This window comes from Scyliorhinus torazame, chromosome 15 (assembly GCF_047496885.1).
Source record: "Scyliorhinus torazame isolate Kashiwa2021f chromosome 15, sScyTor2.1, whole genome shotgun sequence".
NCBI classification, from domain to species: Eukaryota; Metazoa; Chordata; class Chondrichthyes; order Carcharhiniformes; family Scyliorhinidae; genus Scyliorhinus; species Scyliorhinus torazame.
Window position 1 is genome coordinate 137,436,069 of NC_092721.1, and position 23,877 is coordinate 137,459,945.

At 50.1% G+C, this 23,877-nt stretch overlaps 1 protein-coding gene across 2 annotated transcripts in view; it reads right to left on the reverse strand.

Moving 5' to 3' along the window:
- Nucleotides 1-23,877, reverse strand: part of arhgap20 (Rho GTPase activating protein 20) — a 202,951-nt gene that overhangs the window by 28,930 nt on the left and 150,144 nt on the right. For both annotated transcript variants that reach the window (XM_072476806.1, XM_072476805.1), the window contains 2 exons: nt 11,665-11,853; nt 4,891-5,069 (listed from right to left, as the gene is read on the reverse strand). In XM_072476806.1, the coding sequence (XP_072332907.1) occupies nt 4,891-5,069; nt 11,665-11,853 (368 nt within the window). The remainder of the gene's footprint in view (nt 1-4,890; nt 5,070-11,664; nt 11,854-23,877) is intronic.

Here is a 23,877-nt window from a genome sequence, read left to right on the forward strand (position 1 = left end):
ACGCCCCGAATGCAGGATGTGATAGACTGCACCCACGTGGCCCTGCGGTCTCCATGGCATCTTGCGGCACCATTCATGAACCGCAAGGGATCCCACACCCTCAATGTCCAACTGGTTTGTGACCACAGGATGCGCATAATGAAGGTATGTGTCCATTCTCCAGGGAGTGTCCATGACAGTTACATCTTGGGGTGCTCACAGATGCCTGAGGTTTTTGAGGGACAGCAGCGACTGAAGGGATAGCTTCTTGGGGACGGGGTGCCCACTCAGGAGATGGCTGATGACACCATTGAGGGGGCCACAAACACCTGCAGAGACGCGTTACAATGAGGCTGATGCTTCCGCGCATGCGTTGGTCGAGCAGGCGATTGGCCAGTTCAAGATGCGGTTCCAGTGCCTGGACCGGTCAGGGGGTGCCCTCCAATACAGCCCCCAGCGCGTGTCCTGCATCATTGTGGTCTGCTGGCACTGCAGAGAGGAGGCCAGATGGATCTGGAGGAGATGGGGCAAGTGTCAGATCTCCTCAGATGAGGATGAGGTGAAGGAGGGCAGTGAGGCGCAACCCATGGAGGAGAAAGGACCTTGGGCCATGGCCAGGACCCACATGGGCCGATGCGCCAGGGACTCCCACATAGCCTCTCGCTTTGGGGAAAACTAGGTCTAGGTTGTGAGGAGCTCTCACCCTGGGGTGTGACATCTTATCATGACTGTGGTGCCAGTGGTAGGTTCTCGTAGTGATGCCCAAGTTCATGGGCAGAGCTAAGGATATTGCCCGGACACTGTGGGAGAATGATGATGACTGGGATTGAGGACTGAGCGATACTCCTCTCATCCTCAGCAATATGTCTGACTCCTGTCTGACAGAGAGATGAACATGTCCTGCCAATGAATGGACTTATCATGGGGTTCAGAGATGGAGGATGAGCTCTCATCTGCTGAAGCCCCCTTACAGTCAGGGGTCCTGGTGTATACCTCAATTAACATCCAAGGTGGGCCTGCCTCTCTACTCTTGGTCAGCCCATGGCATCCTCATCACTGGAAAAAAGTGGCGGAAATGGGAGGCCTGAGCGTTGATGCTTGGGGAGGAGCTGGGGGTGCTGGCCGGTGGCAGCAGCAGCACATCTGTACTGAGTCATCAGTATAGGAGGTGGGAGAGACATAGCTTTGCCATTCTCACAATCCACAGGGATGAAGCTCTGAGTGTGTGCAAGGGTTTGCGGAGCACGGCGTCATGAATTAGCAGGGTGGAGAATCGGCTGGTGAGCAAAGTGATGTTTATTACAAGAGTTATATTACAATGGTGACCTATCTCAACAAGTGCCAATGTTCACCCGTGCTCACCTAGTGCCTACAGTTTCGTACTCTTCCTCACCCTCCTGCTAGTCTAGGTGTTTCCCCAGGATCCATAGTGGAGGTTGAGGCGGCCTGCTGCCTTCCATGCCCTGTTGCCTGAAATGACCTTGGCAGGTGTCCCCGATGGGGGCCTGGACTTTCTTTCGGGCAACACGGGTGTGGCAGTGCTGTCCTCTGGCGTGGACACCCATCGATTCCTATAAGTGCCTGCATCATGCAGTTGAAATCCTGCACCATGGAACTCATGCCCTCAGCCATGGCGGTCATGAACTGAACCGTGGAGCGGACATCCCCACTATGGATTGCACATCCTGCTCGAAGGTCTCCACTGCAGACACTGCCCTCATAGTGTTGGCCTCATTGTGTAGGAGTGACAGCACCATCTTCTAGGATAGCAGGTGATGGGGCTCTCCAATCGGCCTTGCAGTTGGGGAGGATGCTGCCATCCCTCCCTGATGCTCATGGCACTATGTTTGCAGTTCAAGCAGCTCTGGGATGACCAGGCCCAGGGGCACGTCACTGGCCATGGACTCAGCCGTGTCCTGAGATCCGGCATCCCTCTGAGTGCCGGTTCCCTGGGACATCCCTGCCTCCAGCTGCTGTTAGGTGTTCACCATAAGTCTGCCTACTAGCTAATCCCACCAAGGTGTGAGTATCTGCCCTGGTGGAGGGTGTGGTTGACAGATGGGACATCTCCTCGATGGTTGTGTCTGAGAATTCCCCCTCGGAGCTGTTTGGGTCTGTAGTTTCCAAGCTGCGCGAGGATGGTCTGGGCCTGCTTTTCTGATTGCCATGCAGTGGATGGGAAATGAACGTAGAACATACAGTGCAGAAGGAGGCAAATCGGCCCATCGAGTCTGCACTGACCCACTTAAGCCCTCACTTCCACACTATCCCCGTAACATAATAACCCTTCCTAACCTTTTTTGGACACTGAGGGCAATTTAGCATGGCCAATCCACCTAACCTGCACGTCTTTGGACTGTGGGAGGAAACCGGAGCACACGGAGGAAACCCACGCACACACTGGGAGGATGTGCAGACTCCGCACAGACAGTGACCCAGCGAGGAATTGAACCTGGGACCCTGGTGCTGTGAAGCCACAGTGCTATCCACTGTGCTACCGTGCTGACCCTAGTACATCATCGGGGATAAATGATGCACGATGTTTACTTATGTGAGGTTTGAGGAATGACTGTATGTCCTGAGGGTTCTCACTTTTGTTTGCAGCCCCAACTTCACCCTCCGCACAGAATTGCTCCTCCCCAGCCAGCTCAATGGCCCTTTCCTCAAATGGAGTGAGGCATTAGAACTTTCCCTTGCACTCCAGGTGGCTATGCTCGCACACGCCTATTGGTCCTGAGTTTGTCCGACAGAGAGGGAGATTATAGGCAGGGGTCCTGCCAGTTCAGATGGTTGAGGAGTGGTGTGGAGGGATGAAAGGAGTAGAGTCGATGCTGGGGGACACTGTGAGAATTGGGGGAGGAGAAAAAAAAGGTTCTCGTGACAGGTGTTGGCAACCTGTTGGGTGAGATACCACCTTGGAGGTGCAACAGATGGGTGATGCTGAACAGTGAGAGTCCAGAGGTGACAAACTTACCCTGGCCATGGGATGAAGGTCACTACTTTTTTGCGGCATTGCTGCTAAGTCCTCTTCCACAGGGAGCTGGCACTGACTAACGCAGCCACTGCCTCCCAGGTGAGGGTGGTCACCTTGCTGGATGAATGCTGTCTGGAACACGGGTATTGGAGGTTCCGCCTCTGCTGCACTCCATCCAGGAGTCTGGTATGGGATCCCTCTGGAACCATGGAGCTGACTTCCTGGCTGCTATCCCCTCGATTGGATTTGCAACAAGTGCGGGGGAGGAGTTTAAATGGATCTCCCCACTGATTGTAGGGACTAAGTTATAGAATCATAGAATCTACATTGCAGAAGGAGGCCATTCAGCCTTTCGAGTCTCCACCGGCCCTTGGAAAGAGCACTCTACTTAAGCCCATACCTCCACCCTATCCCTGTAACCCAGTAACCCTACCTAACCTTTTTGGAAACTAAGGGGCAATTTAGCATGGCCAATCCACCTAACCTGCCCATTTTGGACTGTGGGAGGAAACCGGAGTGTCCGGAAGAAACCCACGCAGACATAGGGAGAAAGTGCAAATCCACACAGGCAGTCACCCGAGACCAGAATTGAACCCAGGACCCTGGAGCTGTGAGGCAGCAGTGCTAACCACTGTGCCACGGCGCCACCCACATCCTGGGGCTAGCAAATCAGTGAAAGGCTGCACCAAGTGCAGTGTGATTCATGTGGCAAGAAAAAAACCTTTTCTCTGGAGGCTCAATATTCTGTGATATTTCCCATCAACGGCAGGATTCTCACCAGAACTGGCAGTTTGCAATTTTTTGCTAAGATTCCATCCTCCTGCTTGCTTGTGTAAGCTTTCTAAGCCATTACTTTCAGCCATCACTTCCCAGCTAAGGATTATGGATAAAATTATGCCACAGAAGGATGGCTGCTCCATTTCCAAATGAGCCCCTTCCCGTCCCATGATAAACCTCTTTTCCAGGAAATTGTGAAAAATGTGTATTCCAGAAATATAAAAGGTGATGGAATTTCTTTTCATACATTATAAACGAAGAACAAGGGGTAGGATTCTTCCAGCCCTGCGCCGAGCCGGAGAATCCCCGCAAACGGGCCACGCCGCCCCCGACGCCGCCATTGGCGCCGGCGTAGTGCCAGTCGCGGACCGTTCTACGCGGACGGCCTGCCGATTCTCCGGCCCGGATGGGCTGAGCGACTATATAAAAAGAGCCGCGTGCCGCCAGCGCCATTCTAACCTGCTCTGGGCCGGCGGGACATCGGCGTGTAAGGGTCGGGTGGCGGTCTGTGGGGGAGGGAGGGGGGGTCCGACCCCAGGGGGGCCTCCGATGTGGCCTGGCCCGCGATCGGGACCCACTGATCGGCGGGCCGGCCTCTGTGGCTGGGGGCCTCCTTTCCTATGCGCCGGCCCCTGTAGTCCTGCACCATTTTGCGTCGGGGCCAGCGCGTTGAAGGAGGCCACTGCGCATGTCCTCATTGGCGCCGGCACAACTGCACATGTGCGGATCCTGCACCGCACAGTTCGCGCCGGGATCTGCAGCTGGAGCCGGACAAACCGCTCCAACGCCATACTGGCCCCCTGTAGGGGCCAGAATTAGACATGGGAGTGGCCCATTCACGCCGTCATCGACGGCGTAGACACTCTGCCGCGGGATGGGAGAATCCCGCTCAAGGTTGCACACGCGGGGCGGCATGGTAGCTCAGTGGTTATCACTGCTGCCTCACAGTGGCAGGGACCCGGGTTCAATTTCCAGCCTTCGGTATGTGTGGAGTTTGCACATTCTCCTGTTATATGACTTTATCTTGTTCATCTCTACAGATAATGATCAGGATGTCTTTTAGAATGATCTCCATCTCAGCATGTATACTACACTTTGATACTCAATGATTATAGATGAGCGACTCTTTCTCTGCCTTTTCTGGCCATTTTGTCACTTACAATGATTGGCTTTGGGAGATTGTCATCCTCACAAATGGCTGTGAGTGGAAGGCCAAAGAGTCTGCCCGGTGTTCCGATGGTTGGGGACAGAAGCAAGTTGTCCAACTGAGGGCTGGAACCACGCCAAAAGGCCCAGTTCATAATTGACTTTTTCCTTTTGTATTGCTTTTGACTTGGATCTACAAAAAGAAGCAAAAGTAGCAAAAGGTAAGAGGCCCTTCTCACAAACCATTTTCCAGCATTTACTTTTCAAATTTGCTCTGGTGATATAAAAATTGCATGCATGTTACAGTTATGATTTGGTAGATTTGCTGTAAAGAGCATTTTTGTCTGCAATTAAGGTTCAAAGAATTTATCAACCAATTCTTCAAATAACAAACTGTATTTAGTGTTTTAGTTGTGTTAGTACTATGAGTTTGTTATTTTTGAAAAAATTGTTGGATGATAGGGTCTAATGAAGTAGCATAGCAATCTTTATTAATTTATAACATATATAGATATCTTTTATCTGGAATGATGATCTTCTCAAGGTATATTTTGTGTAATATGTGAATACCACAAATCAAACATAAAAGCTTATATTATATCCATTTGCAATCAATGTCTGCTTTGTAGTCTCTTTGTCAGTGCGTCTCTTTGAAGTGTTGCCACTAATTATTCACAAAGTTTTTTTTGACATGCTCGCTAACAGGCCAGTTAGACTATACACTTCGTTTTAATGTTAGGGAGTGCTCCATTGGAAATTATATGGTATAACTACAACAATGTTATATTTATATTGTGCCTTTAACATAATAAAATATTACAAAGAGCTTCATGGCAGCATTATAAAACAAAATACGACACTGAGCCATATTAGATGAGCAAAAGCTTGGTCAAAGAGATAGGTTTAAGTAATGCCCTAAAGAAGGAAAGCGAGTTAGCGAGGTACAGGGAGGGCACTCCAGAATTAATGTCCTAGGTAACTGAAGGCAGGGCCACCAATGGTGATGTGGTAAAAAATCGAGGATGCTTAAGAGTAACTAGCACTGCAATCAGTGATGTGCCACAGCGATCAGTGTCTCAGCTATTTACAATCTATATTCATGACTTGGATAAAGGGATCGAGTGCATTGTAGCCAAATTTTCTGACAATACAAAGATAGGTAGGGAAGCAAGTTGTGAGGAGGACCCAAAGGTGGGATTATCTGCCCCCTGCCCGGCAGTGTGTTTGCAGTGGTGAAAATGGCCCGCCATTGGCTGATGGCGGGCTCTTTCGGTCACTGGGTTATCTCATTGTTTGCACCCTCAGTCTTGCGGGAACCCACAGCAGGAACGGCTGGAAAATTGCAGCCAAAGTGTGTAGAAGAAGTGTAGATAGATCAAGCGAGTGGGCACAAAGTTGGCAGATTCAGTATAAAGTGGGGAAATGTAAGACAAGAAAAATGCATTACTTAAGTGGAGATAGACTGCAGAATGTTGCAATGCAGAGGGATCTGGGTATCCTTATACATGAATCACAAAAAGTTGGCATGCAGGAAGAGCAAGCAGTATAATTAGGGAGACATATGGAACACCGGCCTTTATCGCAAGAGGAATGGAGTATAAAAGTAATGAAATCTTCCAACAACTGTACAGGGCATTGGTGGGATCATACCTAGAGCAGAGTATAGTTTTGGTCTTCTTATTTAAGGAGGGATATTCTTGTACTGGAGGCAGTTCAGAAAAGGTTTACTAGGTTGATCCTGGGGTGAAGGGATTGTCTTCTGAGAAAATGTTGAGCAGGTTGGTCCTATACTTGTTGGAATTTAGAAAATTGAGAGGTGGTGATCTTATTGAACATATAGGGGTGCATTTTATGGAACCCGTCAGCATATTTGAAAGGGGTGTATAAAAAAAATAAAGTGGGTGGCCAGCCCACTGTCTTCCTACCCACTCCCAAGCTGTCCCAAATATTACAGGGGGTGGCTAAGGTATCAGGCAGCCCATCTGCCCGTAGGCCTATTCAGGCCCTTAAGAGAACAATTGACACTTAAGGGCCTCATTCTGCCTCGCTGCAATTTTTCAGCCTTTGGGGAAGTCAGCCATGGGCTGCCATCAGGTTACCTTCTTTTGTGGAGTGCCCTGTGTCCATTGGGGCCATCACCTCCCCCTCTGAAGATTATATCCCCCCCCACTTTGTGCCTACCCAGTTTGTCTCTAAAACACAAACTCTAATCCCTCCACTTGCTGGGGTCTCCAATCCCTGCCCGCCCAAAATGCCTGGACTTTAAGTCTGGGAGACATCATTATCCTTCTTCACATTGTCTTCACGTGCTGCTGGGGTGGCAGAATTGCCAATCAATCAGATTAACTGGCAGCTGTCGAGGAAGGGACTTCTTGGCCGAGGGAAAGAATTCCCACTCAAGTCATTAAAGCCACCCCCGGCATAATATCACTGCAGGACAGGTGAATTTAAAGTCAGTGAGGTGCCAACCAGCTTTTAGCTCAGGCGGGGGTGGGTAATCCATCCCCCCCTGTAGGAAATAGGAGCAGGAGTAGGCCATTTAACTCCTCTGGCCTGCTCACCATTCAATAAGATCATGGCAGTCTAATGAACCTCTGATAAGGAACAAAAAATCCTCCTCATCTCTATTATTAAATACCCCATGATTAGGAGGATTTTTGTTCCCATCAGAGGTTCATTAGACTTTGGAATTCCCGCCATGATCTTATTGAATGGTGGTGCAGGCTAGAGGGGTTAAATGGCCTACTCCTGCTCCTATTCCCTACATTCTTATGCAAGAGACCAGAAATAGATGATTCCAGATATCTCCAGAGGGTTTCGGGGGCAGAGGAGATTACAAAGATAGGGAAGAGGGTGGCTATGGAGGAATTTGAAAACAAGTTTGAGAAATTGAACATCAAGACATTTCTTGTCCAGGAGCCAGTGTAGGTCAGTGAGCACAGGGGTGATGGTGAATGGCACTTGGTATGAGACAAGACACAGGTAGCAGAATTGTGGATAACGTCAAGTTACAGAGGGTCAGATTTGGGAGGCCAGCCTGGAGAACATGTGAAGTGTCAAATCTAGAGATAACAAGGGTAATAAAAGGAAATAAAAATTCAAGAGCAGAATTGAAACAAATCCAAATTGACAGCCACAGAAAAGTACCATAAAAAGCAATGAGATAAATGGTCAGACACCCTGGGCTGGATTTTCACATAATAGCCGGATCTGATTTGGCTCTGATTCTGGGTTAGGAGTTCTCCTGTGGTGGTAAACTAAAGTTCAGATTTTCACCTGGGTGAGCCCACGATATGGAATGGGTTTCCTGCACAACTAGAGCCAGTGGGGGCTGGAATGAAGGTGGGTCAAGTGTAAGACTCACTTAGGCACCATGGCAACCATCACTAAGGTTGCCGGGGGTTCTCAGGGAGAGATTTGTGCTATGTACCAAAGTCTTCCACAGAACCAGAGAGAAATGAGGTCACAAGGAAACTGGAGGACTGGCTCTTGGGGCAAGGCAGGTCCTCACTTAGCCGATGTCCACCTGGCGGCGATTAAGGGGAAGGAGAAAGGTCCCTCTCCCTGGATGGTGGTAGGATGATACCACCTAGTACTGCAACAAAGGAAGCTCTTATTGTTGTCACAGACAAGGTGAGCATTGAGGGAGTGGAAGGCTTTCCTGTTGGTGGATTTCACTGGTCGATCATGGGTACTCGCTGGCTACATGGGTGTAACTGATGATACCCTGTGGGAATAAAGTGACAGAGACAAAACTCAATCCTTTATGGCTCTGTGAGGCCATGTCTGTCATTTAATGTCCAGCTCTAGCAAAAGAAAGCATCAGTCACCAACACGATGCAGTTGTGTGCATTTATTTTGGAGATGCCACCAATGTTGGCAATTATCCTTGGAAGGAGCCAAAAGGAAGAAGCTCAACTCCACAGCAACTTTGACATCCACTGACAGGCACAGATGACCATTGCTGCGGGGTGCAAGGTCTTCAGCATTGAGAGCACAGTGTCTATGGCCATCCGCCTGGAGAGTTGCAGTCTCTTGCAGCGCTGGTTCTTGGACATCTCCAGGTGGGTCAGTCTTTGGTGGTTTACCTTGTGTTGAGGGTTGGAAATCCTTCTTTCTCTCCACATGACAGATGTTCTACCCTTCCGGTGCAAGTGTTGCCCCTCATTGCCACTGAGCTCATAATCTGACAGCCGTACCCCCATTGCCGGCTCCAGCCTTCCTTGTCCTAAGTTGGCCTCCAAATCTTCCGTGGCAACTTTGCCCCTGCTCTTCTGCCTTTGTGATGCCGGAGGTTGCTCATCCTGTTCAAAGTTCAGGCATTGTGCCCACACTCCTAACGAGCTTGTGCAGTGTCAAAGGCACCCCATTACAAAATGCCCAGTCCCACTCTTGCCCCAATGACTCTCTTAAGGGGTCAGGGTGATGTCCTTGGAAGCCATGACTCTGTCTTTCTCACTTCCCCTCACCCTGCCAATATCTGCCATCCTTCAGTTATGCAGAAACTTACAACTTCTGAAATCCGTGTGCACCTTTAATTATTCCACCCTCCCCCATCAACAAGCTCTAAATGACCTTTGCAACAAGTCTCATTGGCCTCAGTTAGGAGGAGAGGAGGTTTCCTGACCTACCTTCCTCTTGCCCTTCTGATTCCTGCTGGTGCTGAGACTGTCACCTTGAAATTGACAAGCAGCTTGGGTGCTGGTAATTTCACCCCCCCCAAAAGACCCCGTGCAAATCCACCTTTGGAGGTCTCTAAAAACTAAGCCCCATATCTTCGTGATGTCGGTGAAGGGATAGATATTGGCAAGAATATTGGGGAACTGCTGTGCTGTTCTTTGAATAGTGCTATGGAATCTTCTACATTCTTGGAGAACTGCGGAGGTTACAATGAAGAGAGGAAAAGTCAATGCTGAAGATATATTCTCTGTCTTCAAATCAGTAAGATTCAAATTATGCAAGGGTAGTTCCTCAGGGCTGGGTGGACAATGGCATAGAGTTAGCAATATGAAATGCTATGGGAAGGTTGAAGAGAATGAAGGTCATTAGTGTACCATGGGCTTTGGTACAGAGAAACCATTCATGATTTTGACAAAGGCTATTAGACAAGGAGTTTTGGGAAAGGTAGACAAATTATTGGGAAGCAATAATACTTTCAACTACATTAGAGAGGCGAGGGACTTAAGAAATGGAGGAATAAATACCTTTTTGATTCAGGAGGAAGACAGCAGAAAGAAAGAAGGAAGATGCCTGGAGAAAAGGACCAGCCTCCCCGAACAGGCGCCGGAATGTGGCGACTAGGGGCTTTTCACAGTAACTTCATTTGAAGCCTACTTGTGACAATAAGCGATTTTCATTTCATTTCATTTCAAAAGGGGCCATCAATAAAGTCAGCAAGGGTGGAATTCGGAAAGGGTCTTGAGTATCCAGGAGTCAAGTGGATCGGGATTTGAAGGAACAGGAGGTGGGTTTCATTATTTTATGGATGAAATAACTGAGAAAATTTGATGGGCAAATGAGTGAAAAATTGCAAAAAGATTCAGACCCTGGTCTAGAAATGGTGGGTAGATGTATGGAGCTAGTGAGTAGGTAGGCGTGGCAGAAACAGCTAAACGGAAGAATTTGGTGTAGAGGGGTTGGGGAGAGGAGCTTAGAGGGATTGATGATGGGGGAGGAAAGAAACCTGGAGTGCCATTGTATTTTAGGATAATCCAGGAGTAATAACTGGGTTTGGGAAGAGAGTAAAGTTTATTTTCACTTGTAAATATCAAACTAAGAAACCTCCCTACCAAATATAGTCAATCCATGGCTTATTGTACATTGAATCAACATATATAAAAATGATATGATGGCAAGTCAAAGCATCTTCTATTATGTTAACTTGATTGAAGTAAATAACTTAATAAAATGATTTAATAACTGGTTATTTTCAGCTACCATTTACAGACAGCCTAAATATTGATTTGAGCAGATATCTCAAACATATGGCACGTTTAACAACAAACATCTCTCAACTCTAGATGGATAGCACCACAGTGATAATGAAATGCTCTGAACATTCACTTGACTCCACTTCTGCAATCACATTTTGAAGCTAATTGGCTCATTGAATTCAAGTGCTGTCTTCCCATGCGCCCTCCCTGCCCCCATCTTCTCCTGTGCCTTAGGACTGCTTCTGGTCTCCGGACATACTGTGGTCGACACCACAGTACCACAGTGTCTGCCTTTTACGAATAAACATTTTTTTACTGGAGAAGTCAATCGAGACACTGGCTTCGCCACACATTTTAATCGTCACAATGGGCCACAAGGAAACGTATTTTCTTTTCTCTTATTTATCCTGTGTTCCGGCTATGACTTAGAAATCCAAGGGAATTTCAGAAGGTATAATTTTATTTTTTTGGATGCATTAAACTGACTTTCTGTGAAGGTAATTTCCTGCTTGGCAGAAAGTTACAAGCTTTTCAGCTGAATTTTCCACAAACCAAAAATTGGCAGGAATTTACAAGGAAAGTTCTTACTTTCACAGTTTCAGGACTATAAATGTTTTTCCTGTACTCCCAGGGTGAAAAATTCCAATAGTTTTTTCCTCGTCCCATAGAAAAAGAAAATTCTCTGAGTATTTTCTCTATTTCTGTTTAAAGAAAAACAATGTCCGTATAAAGATCAACACATCCCCTTTTAGCACCCACCTCATCTGCCCCCAATTTGAAACACAGTTTTACAAAACAATGTAAATAATCAACAATTAACTGCATTTATTTGCACCATCTCGGAGAAATACTTACCAGCCAACTGCTGGCATGATGCCAGGTGACTTGGCTTCAGTATGAACTGACACTGCATCTCCACAGGCAACTGCTCTATGATGAAGGGCCCCTGGAAATCCAGAGGGTGGATTGAGTCTTTGGATCCTTGTGTCTGTGCAGCTGCATTTTGAATGTGACTCATTTTGATGCTGAAAGGATATTCATGCCCTGTTGAGAAAAATCAAAAGCAACTTTCAATGTTTAATTTTGTGCTCCATGTCATCCCGTTAATGCTTTTGATTAGAGATTTCAATTATGTTTTTGATGAATGTCAGTCTGTGAAATTGTTTGAAGCATCCGTGCCGCACACTTGTGGTAATTCACAAAACTGCAATTTTTTTCCACCCTCTCCACTTGAGAGTGCACAGGATTTATCTTTTTCACATAGTGAAATGATTTCAAATGGTTAAGATAGGATCAAGGACTTTGGATCAAGGACTTTGGGTGGCTTCCAGGGAGTGAGTGGTCGCGCATAAGGTGGCTCCTGCCTGAGGACTGGTTGCATGGCTCCTTTTTTGCCCGTTTTGCAGGGATTGTGCAGGTGGCAAGGTGGTACAGCAGGAGAATGAAGATCCCTCCTCCGGCGAGAGATGCCAAAGAGTCACCGAACGAGGAATGCGTGGCGCAGGAAGGGAAAACATGGCGGAAGGGCCTGTGGCAGTGTTGCCCGCTCAGTGGCCGGCGGACAACTTGGTGGAGTTCCTGTCGCTCAAAATAAAAAAGCAAAGGTAGGTGGTCACTGAAGACTTGGCGGAAGTGACTGAACCAATTCGGGCAGCCCTGGAAAGGGTGTAATTCCGGTTGGAGGCACAGAATGTGTTGATCCAGAAGGTGAAGGAGATGGTTACCAACCATGAGAATCGGATTGCCTCCTTGGAGTCAGAGATGTTGATGATGTTGGAGGGACGAAAAATGATGAGGGCCAAAATTGATGACTTGGAGATGCACTTGGAGATAGAACTTGAGGATCGTGGGGCTGCCTGAGGATATGCAAAGGGCGAGTGCCACAGAATATGTGGCAAAGCTGTTCGAGCAGTTGGTGATGGAGGGGGTCTTTTAATGTCCTGAAGTGGACTGGGCCCATCGGTCGCTGAGGAAGAAACCTAGAGCTGGAGAGCCAGCACGGGTGATAATAGTACGGCTCTGGACATAGAAAAGATCCTGAGGTGGGCAAAGGAAACACGTGAGTGCAGCTGGGAAGGCCACACTGTCCGAATCTACCAGGATTTGGGAGTGCAACTGGCAAAAAGGAGGACTAGGTTTAATAAGGCCAAGGCTACTCTTTTTAGGAACACGGTAAGGTTTGGAATGATGTACCCCACTCGCCTGTGGGTTACGCAAAGGAGCAGAGAACATTGCTTCGATACGCCGGAGGAGGCAAAATGACTTTATTAAAGAGTATGGACTGGGTTTACATGCATGGTTGAGTTTTAGTTGTGTGTTAAGTGTTGTTGTTATTTGATTTTTTTCTGTTACATCTCTGTATAATTCTGTAACATCTGCCACTCTGTGTGTGGAGCACAGATCTTGGATATTTTAAAACAATTGTTGGAAATGATGGGGAGCGTTTGGGGGGGGGTGAGGAAGGATTGGTTTGGGGTACACAACTAAAAGTGGGTTTGGGTAGGGGGGCTGTGTGTGGAACCTTTTGTCAATATGACTTGCATTTTTTCCTCAGGTGGGGATCACCCTGCTAGCAGAGATGCTGGTCAACAAAAGTGCAGTGGGGGAGAAAGCCGTGGCTGGTTATTTGGAGGGGGAGGGGCATGTTTTCTATGTGGGTTGGAGTAATGAGCTTTAGGCAACGGGGTTGTCCTTATCTAGGATGGGGAGGGGAGAGGGGTGGGTTGCTGACGGTGAAGGTTTCTTTGTGGCGTTATTGGGTGGAGGGTGGCGGTGGCCATTTTGGGTGGCCCTGGAATTTGGGCGAGGTAGGGACCTGTGGGAGTCCATTACAAATATGTTTTGACTGATCAGGGTGGTGGGGGCTGGAGGGGGGATGCTCCCATGAAACGTGAGTGCATTAAATGAGCCAATTAAAGGATCTCAGGTGTTCGCCCATTAAAACATTTTGAAGGCAGATGTGGTCTTTTTGCAGGAGACTCTGAGGGTTAGAGATCAAACTAGGTTCAGGATGGGGTGTATGGGACAAGTGTTTCATTCAGGACTCGATACGAAGACAAGGGGAGCTGCAGTGCTTATTAATAAGAAGGTGGCCTTTTCAGTGGGTCACATACTGGGGGATCCGGGGGTAAGATACAGACATGATGGTGATTGGAAGGTTGGAGGGAGTTCCTGTGATTAGTGAATGTGTCCGCTCCTTAACTGGGATGAGTTCATTAAGAAGGTGTTGGCGACGATCCGGATTTGGATCATGGGGAGTATTTTAACTGTGTGCTTGACCCTAGGCTGATTAAGTTGTTCCCTGTGGTAAACACCACTAGTGATATATTGTATGTATTACGGCACTACCCGCATATTACAGGTACAACGGTAAATCCCTGCCTGCTGGCTCCGCCCAGCAGGCGGCGTATAAAAGTGTCTGCTCTCCTGCGCTGGTTCCAGCTGCGGGAGGCACAACATCTTGTGCAATAAAGCCTCGATTGTTTCACCATTCTCGTCTCGTGGTAATTGACGGTACATCAATTTATTGCACAAGATTTTAAAAGATGGACTTCCTAATCAAGCCTGATCGCCTGCAGCTGAGCCCTCAGGCAGCCAACGCCACGTCTACCTTCGACCACTGGCTAGCCTGTTTGCAAAGGCTACCTCAGAGCAGCCACTGAAGAACCCTCGGACCCACAGAAGCTCCAAGTCCTCTACTCACGTGTGAGCCCTGAAATTTTCCCCCTCATCCGGGATGCGCCCATCTACTCAGAAGCGATGACGCTCCTGAAGGGACATTACGTTAAACCGGTGAATCAAGTGTACGCCAGGCACCTCCTGGCCACGAGACGGCAACTCCTCGGGGAGACTCTGGACGATTTCTTGCGGGCCCTGTGGTAAACACCACTAGTGATATATTGTCTGTATTACGGTATATCCTCGGTAGGAACTGTGACTGCCAGGCAGTTTTGGCAGTCCAACACACCAAATTAGTAATTAGAGACGCTTATGTCACGGGCATGAAGTCTACGTACGTCCGCCAGTGACTATTGGAAGGGGGACGCTCGATCTTGCGGAGACTAGGCAGCTTGCTAATTCACTAGAAATGGCCTCCCGTAACCTGGAGTCCTACACACCCGATCGCGCGGCACCCTCGTGGGCATCGTGGGCCCCATCAGCTGCCGATTCCAGCTCACCGCAAGCCTGCGCCGCGCGGCAGCCAGCCAACTCTGGGGGGCCCAAGTGTTATTTTTGTGGACAAAGCAAACAACCAAGGCAGCGCTACCCGGCGTGGAGCGTGATCTCCAACGGGTGTGGGAAGAACGGACACTTTGTTTCTGTTTGCCAGGCCCGGTCGGTCACCGCTGTTTCCAGGCCCGGCATTTCTACACCCCAGACTAACGACCCAGGAGCGCCGCCATCTTCCCAACTGCAAGCCACGTGTGGCTGGTGGGTGCCGCCATCTTTGATGCCTCCCGCAATGTTCGCCCCGTGGGCACCGCCATCTTCGGCGCCATTTTGGACCGTGCCTCAGGACCCCTGCCCATCTGGCCATTCGCCGCCTACTGCTACCTCCGCCACCGCTGACCAGTCTGGGACCTCCCAGCATCTTCCGCAGCTCGCCTCCATCACCCTGGATCAGTCTCTGCCCCGCAACCTCGCGACCGCTACGACGACGGTGAAGAACGACGGGCACGAGACGACCTGTCTCTTCGACTCCGTGAGCACAGAGAGTTCCATCCACCCCACTACGGTAAGGTGATGCTCCCCCCCGGTATACCCCGTCACCCAGAAAACCTCCCTGGCCTCCAGATCCCATTCCGTTGAAATCCGGGGGTACTGTATTGCGACTCTCACCATCCAGGGCGTAGAGTTCAGGCTCTACGTCCTCCCCAAACTCTGCGCTGCCCTGTTGCTCGGCCTGGATTTTGTGGTCACTGTTTGTGAACCTCACCCCGGACTGCAAACCCGCCGCCACTAGGAGCAGATGGTACAGTGCCCAGGATAGGATCTTCATCATGTCGGAGGTCCAACAGCTTCTGCGGGAGGGGATCATTGAGGCCAGCAACAGCCCCTGGAGAGTTCAAGTAGTGGTGGTGAAGACTGGGGAGAAGCACAGGATGGTCATTGACTACAGCCAGACCATCAATCGGTACACGCAGCTCGATGCATACCCCCTCCCATGCATATCTGACTTGGTCAATCAAATTGCGCAGTATCGAGTCTTCTCTACAGTTGACTTGAAGTCCGCCTACGACCAGCTCCCCATCCACCCGGAGGACCGCCAATATACTGCGTTCGAAGCAGATGGCCGCCTCTATCACTTCCTCAGAGTTCCCTTCGGCATCACCAATGGGCTTTCGGTCTTCCAGCGCGAGATGGACCGAATGGTTGACCAGTACGGGCTGCGGGCCACCTTCCCATACCTAGATTCAGGAGATGCAGGAGATTCACTCTCCTCACTGACCAACGGTCGGTTGCCTTCATGTTTAATAATACGCAGCGGGGCAAGATAAAAAATGACAAGATCTTGAGGTGGAGGATCGAGCTCTCCACCTATAATTATGAGATCTTGGGCGTCATTCTCCGACCCCCCCCCGTTGGCCGCCGTGAATCCCGCCCCCGCCCCCGCCGAAGTCTCCGGTACCGGAGATTGGGCAGGGGCGGGAATCGGGCCGCGCCGGTTGGCGGGACCCCCCATTCAATTCTCCGGCCCGGATGGGCTGAAGTCCCGCCCAGAAATTGCCTGTCCCGCCGGCGTAAATCAAACCTGGTATTTACCGGTGGGACCAGGCGGCATGGGCGGGCTCCGGGGTCCTGGGGGGGGCGAGGGGCGATCTGACCCTGGGGAGTGCCCCCACGGTGGCCTGGCCCGCGATCGGGGCCCACCGATCCGCGGGCGGGCCTGTGCCGTGGGGGCACTCTTTCCCTTCCGCCTCCGCTACGGCCTCCACCATGGCGGAGGCGGAAGAGACTATCCCCACTGCGCATGCGCGGGAAACTTTCAGCAGCCGCTGACGCTCCCGCGCATGCGCCGCATTTCCGCGCCAGCTGGCGGGGCAACAAACGCCATTTCCGCCAGCTGGCGGGGTGGAAATCCCTCCGGCGTCGGCCTAGCCCCTCAATGTTGGGGCTAGGCCGCCAAAGATGCGGAGCATTCCGCACCTTTGGGCCGGCGCGATGCCCGTCTGATTGGCGCCGTTTTTGGCGCCAGTCGGCGGACATCGCGCCGTTGGGGGAGAATTTCGCCCCTTGTATCGCCCGATAAGCTCAACCAGCCCCCTGATGCCCTATCCCGTGGTACATGTGCCAACGCACAAGTGGATCGACTACAGGCTCTCCACTATGACCTCTGCCACCCGGGGGTCACCCGGTTCTTCCATTTTGTCAAGGCCCGCAACCTGCCCTACTCCATTGAGGAGGTCAGGACCGTAACCAGAGACTGCCAAGTCTGCGCAGAGTGCAAACCGCACTTCTACCAGCCAGATAGAGCACATCTGGTGAAGGCCTCCCCCCACTTTGAACGCCTCAGCATGGACTTCAAAGGGCCCCTCCCCTCCACCGACCGCAACGTGTACTTCCTCAATGTAATTGACGAGTACTCCGGGTTCCCTTTCGTCATCCCGTGCTCCAACATGACTTCTGCCACGGTAATCAAATCCCTGCACAGCATCTTCACTCTGTTCGGTTTCCCCACCTACATCCACAGTGATCGGGGATCCTCGTTCATGAGCGATGAGCTGCGTCAGTTCCTGCTCAGCAAGGGCATCGCCTTGAGCAGGCCGACTAGCTACAACCCCCGGGGAAACGAGCAGATGGAGAGGGAGAACGGGACGGTCTGGAAGGCCGTCCTGATGGTCCTGCGGTCTAAAAACCTCCCGGTCTCCCGCTGGCAGGAGATCCTCCCCGATGCGCTCCACTCCATCTGGTCACTCCTTGCACCGACATTAATGAGACTCCTCACGAACGTTTGTTTGCCTTCCTCAGGAAGTCCACCTCCAGGGTCTCGCTCCCAACATGGCTGACAGTTCCTGGACCCGTCCTCCTCCGGAAGCATGTCCGGAGCCATAAATCGGACCCCTTGGTCGAGAAAATCCACCTCCTACATGCAAACCCGCAGTACGCCTATGTGGCACACCCCGGTGCCTCCGGGACCTGGCACCCGCTGGGCCCCCACCCACGACCTGACCCCTCCCCCCCACCCCGGTGTGCCTCATTTTCCCCAGCGCCACCCACCCTCCCACCAGCGAACCTCACCGCAGTCCCCAACCCAGCAGGATCCGTCCTCCCACTGGATTCACTCAGGGATGACGAAGAAGAGGACAACGCGCTCCCAGAGTCGCAGGTGACCACGTCGGCGCCCACATCACCACCAGGACTGAGGCAATCGCGGCGGAGGGTCAAAGCCCCCGACAGACTTAATTTGTAATGTTTTCGTCACCCCTGCCGGACTTTTTTTTAACAGGGGGTGAATGTGGTAGACACCACTAGTGGTATATTGTATGTATTACGGCACTGCCGTATATTACAGGTACGATGGTAAATCCCTGCCTGCTGGCTCCGCCCAGCAGGTGACATATAAAAGTGTAAGCTCTCCTGCGCTGATTCCATTCTGGTCCCAGCTGCGGGAGGCACAACATCTTGTTCAATAAAGCCTCGATTGTTTCACCATTCTCGTCTCGTGGTAATTGACGGGACATCACAGATTAAGCTTGGGGTACTTTCGTTTGCATAGGGGGACAAGGCAGGGGTGTCCATTTTCTCCGTTACGTTTTAAGTTGGCAGTTGAGCCGCTGGCAATTGTGCTAAGGATATTGACGGAGTGGAAGAGAGGGGAGGTATGGAGCACCGAGTGTCCCTATACATGGATAATTTGCTGTTATATGTGACAGAATTATGGAGGTGTTGGATAAGATTCCTTTTCGGGGTACAGACTTAATGTTAGGAAGAGTGAAGTGTTTCCCCTGAACTCTCACGGTCTGGAAGGAGACCTGGAGAAACTTTCATTCCGGCTGGCTAGGTCGAGCTTCAAATATTTGGGAATACAGGTGGCTCCTAACTGACTTTGTTGCACAAGTTGCATTTGGCCAACCTGGTAGGGTGAAGGGTGATTTGAAAAGGTGGGATGTTCTTCCGTTATCATTGTCAGGGCAGGTTCAAACTGTGAAAATGAAAATCCTTCCGAAGTTCTTATTTATTTTTCAGAATATCCCAATTTTCTTACCAAATTCCTTGTCCTTTATATGGGCAGGCATGGTGCCTCGGATCCGGAGAGCTTTTTTGCAGAGGGACAGGCGGTCAGGGCGTTGGCGTTTGGGTGGAAGTTATCGAGAAGGTTTGGAAATGGGTTGTGGAGGGAGAGACGTTTTGGTGGCGGATGGAGAGAAGTTTCTTGCATAAGGTCGAGTTTGAGGGCACTGGTGATGGCTCCGTGTCCATTCTCACCAGCCAGGTACTCTACGAGTCGGTAGTTATAGCCTTGTTGAGGGATCAGAACCAGTTTAAACAGCATTTTAATCCAGAGTGAATGTTGTTGTGGGCATCGATCTGCGGGAAGCATAGATTTATCCCAGCAGGATTGGATTCGAAGTACAGGGTTTTGGAGTGGGAAGTACAGAGGTTTTGGGGTCGTTTGTGGAGGGTAGATTTGTGGAGTTGGAGGCGCTGGTTGAAACGTATCAGAATCCGGAAGGAAATGTGTTCTGGAATCTGCAGGTTAGGAACTCTGTGCAAAATGAGTTGGCCACATACCAGTGGTTACCACCCCCTTAATTGATGGACAAGGTTATCTCTGAGGACGAGATAAAGGAGGGAAAGATCTCAGATATTTATGGGCAGTTGATGGAAGGAAAGGGAAAGGGCCTCGCTGGAGGAAATAAAGAGGAAGTGGGAGGAGGAGTTGGTGGGGCATTTGAAGATTGGGGGGGTGTGGAGCCTTACGCAGGATAAACTCTACCTCCTTGTGCTCAAGATTGAGCCTGATTCAGCTTAAAGTAGTGCACAGAGCACATATTACCCACACACGTATGAATGGGTTTTTTCCAGAGGTGGAGGTCAGATGCGAGCGGTGTTTAAGGGGGCCGGTGGAGCTACTACTGGGCAGCAAATGTGGCGATGATCCGCAAGTGGGTTATGGAGGGAGAGGGGGCGGCATGTAAGAGGATGGAGATGGCGTCCTCTAAAGGAACGAGCTTGGGGGCGAGAGATTGTTTGAGGGGATGGATGAGCGGGAGATAACATGGAGGGTGGGGGAAACTGGCACGTGCGGGCGAGAGCCAGTGTATAAAGCTATGTAAATATACCATTTTGCCATGTATATATCTTGCTCAGTGCGATTTTGTGTTATTTTGTTACGGGGGGGGGGGCGGGGGGGTTATTGTTTGTAAGGGGAAAAAATCGTGTTGTTAAAAAATCTTAATAAATATATATTTTTAAAAAAAGTTTAAGGGGGCCGGCATGTTCTGGTCCTGTCCGAAATTGGCAAGATTTTGGGAGTCCTTTTTCAAAACAATGTCAGAGATTTTAGGAGTAGGGGTGGCACTGAGCCTGTGGTTAGTGATATTTTGGGTGTTCGACGAGCCGGGGGCATGCAGGAGGGGAGAAGGAGTGATGTATTGGCCTTGCTTCCCTGATCGCCCAGAGGAGGATTTTGTTAGGATGGCAGGCACAGGAACCACCTAGGGCGATGGTGTAGGTGGGAGACTTGTCGGATTTTCTGCATTTGGAGAAATTTAAGTTTGCCATCAAGGGGTCAGAGGAAGGGTTTTACTTGAGGTGGAGGTTGTTTATCTCCTTCTTCAAGTGTTGGTAATCGTCAGTGAGGGGGGTTGGAGGGTAGGGGGAATTTTGTTTTGTTATAATAAAAAGGGGGTGCACAAGGCGGGACGGTGGGTCGGTTGTTAAATATTTATTGAGGGGGAATGAGTGTTGTGTATTTTGCAAAATGGAAAATGTCCTGAATAAAAATATTTGATAAAAAGATAGGATCAAGAGTGCAGCCCTTAAATAAAACAACATGTTAATGGAAAATAGTTCTCAGAATCTGAAAGAGACCAAACCAAAAGCCATAACTTAGTTATTCATGTTCTTAATATTCTGTAAAATAAATCAGATAGGAATACCAAAGCTTTTCAACGTCTGTACAAAGCATGCTGATCTTGTTTCTAGACAGTTATCTCTGCCACGTTGATATCAAGGTCTTTTCCTTTAGATTTATTAAATTGCTAGATATTTCTTAGCTTGTACCGACCATCTGCTTATCAGCAGCATTGGGTGTGATCTTTTTAGGAAGCCAAGTTGATGAAGAACCAAATCTATTGAGAGCTAACACAAGAAATGTGATCAATCTTGGACAAAGCAGTCTACAAAAATAGTTTTAGTACTTTCTATGCCCAAGCAATATGTAACTGCATGCTGCCTATTTGAATATAATGCTATATAATTCTCAAAATAACCTCATGATCAATTGCTAATACTATTTACAAACATTTGAGGTGGGTAGAATAGTTTTGGATGTGGGGGGTCAATATATTATGGTTAGTGGTAAGCTGGAGGGGTTGAAGGCAGTGCTGGTTAATGTATATGCGCTAAATTGGGATGACATGGAATTTATAAAGAGGATGTTGGGGAAGATACCGGACCTGGACTCGCACAAACTGATCATGGGAGGGGACTTTAATACAGTTATTGATCCCGGCCTGGATCGGTCATGCTCGAAAACGGGCAGGGTGCCAGCAATGGCAAAGGAACTGAAAGGGTTCATGGAGCAGCTAGGGGGGGTGGGTCCATGGAGATTTGGGCAGCCGAGGGTGAAGGAGTTTTCCTTCTACTTCCACATACATAAGGTATACTCTCGGTACGATTTCTTTGTTTTGGGTAGGGCCTTGCTGGTAGGATTGGTGGACACTCGGCGATCACAATCTCGGACCATGCTCCACATTGGGTTGACCGGCAGGTTAGTAAAGATAGCAATCAGTGCCCGCAATGGAGGTTAGATGTAGGGCTATTAGCAGACGAAGCGGTGTACGAGAGGTTGAGGAAATGTACAAAATTACCTGCAGGTAAATAATACGGGGGAGGTCTCAGAAGCGATGGTCTGGGAAGCGCTGAAGGCAGTGCTGAGAGGAGAGCTGATCTCGATCCGGGCTCACAGGGACAGGACAGACAGGGCAGAGACTGACCGACTGGTAAAAGAGATTCTACAAGTCGACAGGAGGTACGCGGAGACTCCAGAGATAGGGCTTTTAAGGGAGCGGCGGAGGCTACAGGCGGAGTTTGGCTTGTTCATCACAGGGAGGGCAGTGGAACAGCTCAGAAAGGTGAGAGGGGCGATCTACGAGCATGGTGAGAAGGCCAGCAGGATGCTTGCACAGCAGCTCAGAAAGAGGGAGACGGCTAGAGAAATAGGGAAAGTTATTGATGGGGATGGAAACTTAGTTGGGGATTCGGCAGGGGTGAGTAAGGCGTTCAGGGATTTCTACAGCAAGCTGTACAGCTCGGAACCCCCTGCTGGGCCGGAGGGGATGAGGGACTTCCTGGAGGGGCTGACTTTCCCGAAGGTGGACGGGGAGCTGGTAGAAGGGCTGGGGGCCCCGATTGGGGTAGAGGAGATAGTGGAGGGCTTGAAGGCCATGTGGTCGGGTTCAGCCCCGGGACTGGACGGGTACCCAGCGGAGTTCTACAAAATGTTCTCCGGGATATTGGGACCGGTGCTGATGAAGGTGTTTAATGAGGCAAGGGAAAGAGAGGTTCTGCCCCAGACGATGTCACAGGCCACGATTTTGCTTATCCTGAAATGGGACAAGAACCCGGAGCTATGTGGTTCTTACAGGCCGATTTCCCTGTTGAACGTAGACGCCAAACTGTTGACCAAAATTTTGGCCTCCAGGATTGAGGATTGTGTACCGAACGTCATCATGGAGGATCAGACGGAGTTCGTTAAGGGCAGGCAGCTGGTGGCCAATGAAAGAAGGCTGTTAAACGTGATCATGATGCCCCCGGAAAGTTGGGAGGTGGAGGTAGTGGTCGCGATGGATGTGGAAAAAACTTTTGACCAGGTTGAGTGGGATTATTTATGGGACGTTCTGGAGCGGTTTGGATTTGGGAGGGGCTTTATTGACTGGGTCAGGTTGTTGCACCAGGCTCCTGTGGCAAATGTACGGACGAACAGGATGATTTCAGACTATTTTAGACTGCACCGGGGGACGAGGCAGGGATACCCCTTTCCCCACTGCTGTTTGCGCTGGCTATTGAGCCGCTGGCAATTGCTCTGAGGACCTCAAGGGACTGGTCCGGGGAGGGGGGAGCACAGAGTCTCATTGTATGCGGATGACCTGCTTCTATATGTTTCAGATCCAATTGAGGGGATGGAAGAAATCATGGGAATTTTAGGGGAATTTGGCCGGTTTTCGGGGTACAAGCTTAATATGGGGAAGAGCGAGATGTTTGCGGTCCAGGCGAGGGGTCAGGAGAGGCGACTGGGGGAACTGCCATTTAGATTGGTAGGGGGCAGTTTCAGGTACCTAGGTATCCAAGTGGCGTGAGATTGGGACCGGCTACATAAATTGAACTTGGCCCGGTTGGTGGATCAGATGAAAGGTGATTTCCGGAGATGGGATGCGCTCCCGTTGTCTCTAGCTGGGAGAGTCCAAACGGTGAAAACGATGGTCCTCCCAAGATTCCTGTTTGTATTTCAATGTCTCCCCATCTTCATTCCGCGGTCCTTTTTTAAGCGGGTCAATAAAGTTATTGCGGGCTTTGTATGGGGGGGGCAAGTCCCCGTGAGTGAGGAGGGTAATGCTTGAGCGGAGTTGGGGAGAGGGTGGCTGGCGCTGCCGAACTTTGCAATTATTACTGGATGGCTAACGTAGCCATGATTAGGAAGTGGCTGATGGGGGGGGGGGGGTGGTGTGGTGTCGGCATGGGTGCGTTTGGAGGCGGCTTCTTGCAAGGGCACAAGTTTGGGGGCGCTGGTTACTGCGCCTCTGCCGTTCCCGCCGGCACGGTACTCCACCAGTCCAGTGGTGGTGGCGGCCTTGAGAGTACGGGGGGCGGCAATGGAGGAGAGATGTGGGAGCATCGGTCTGG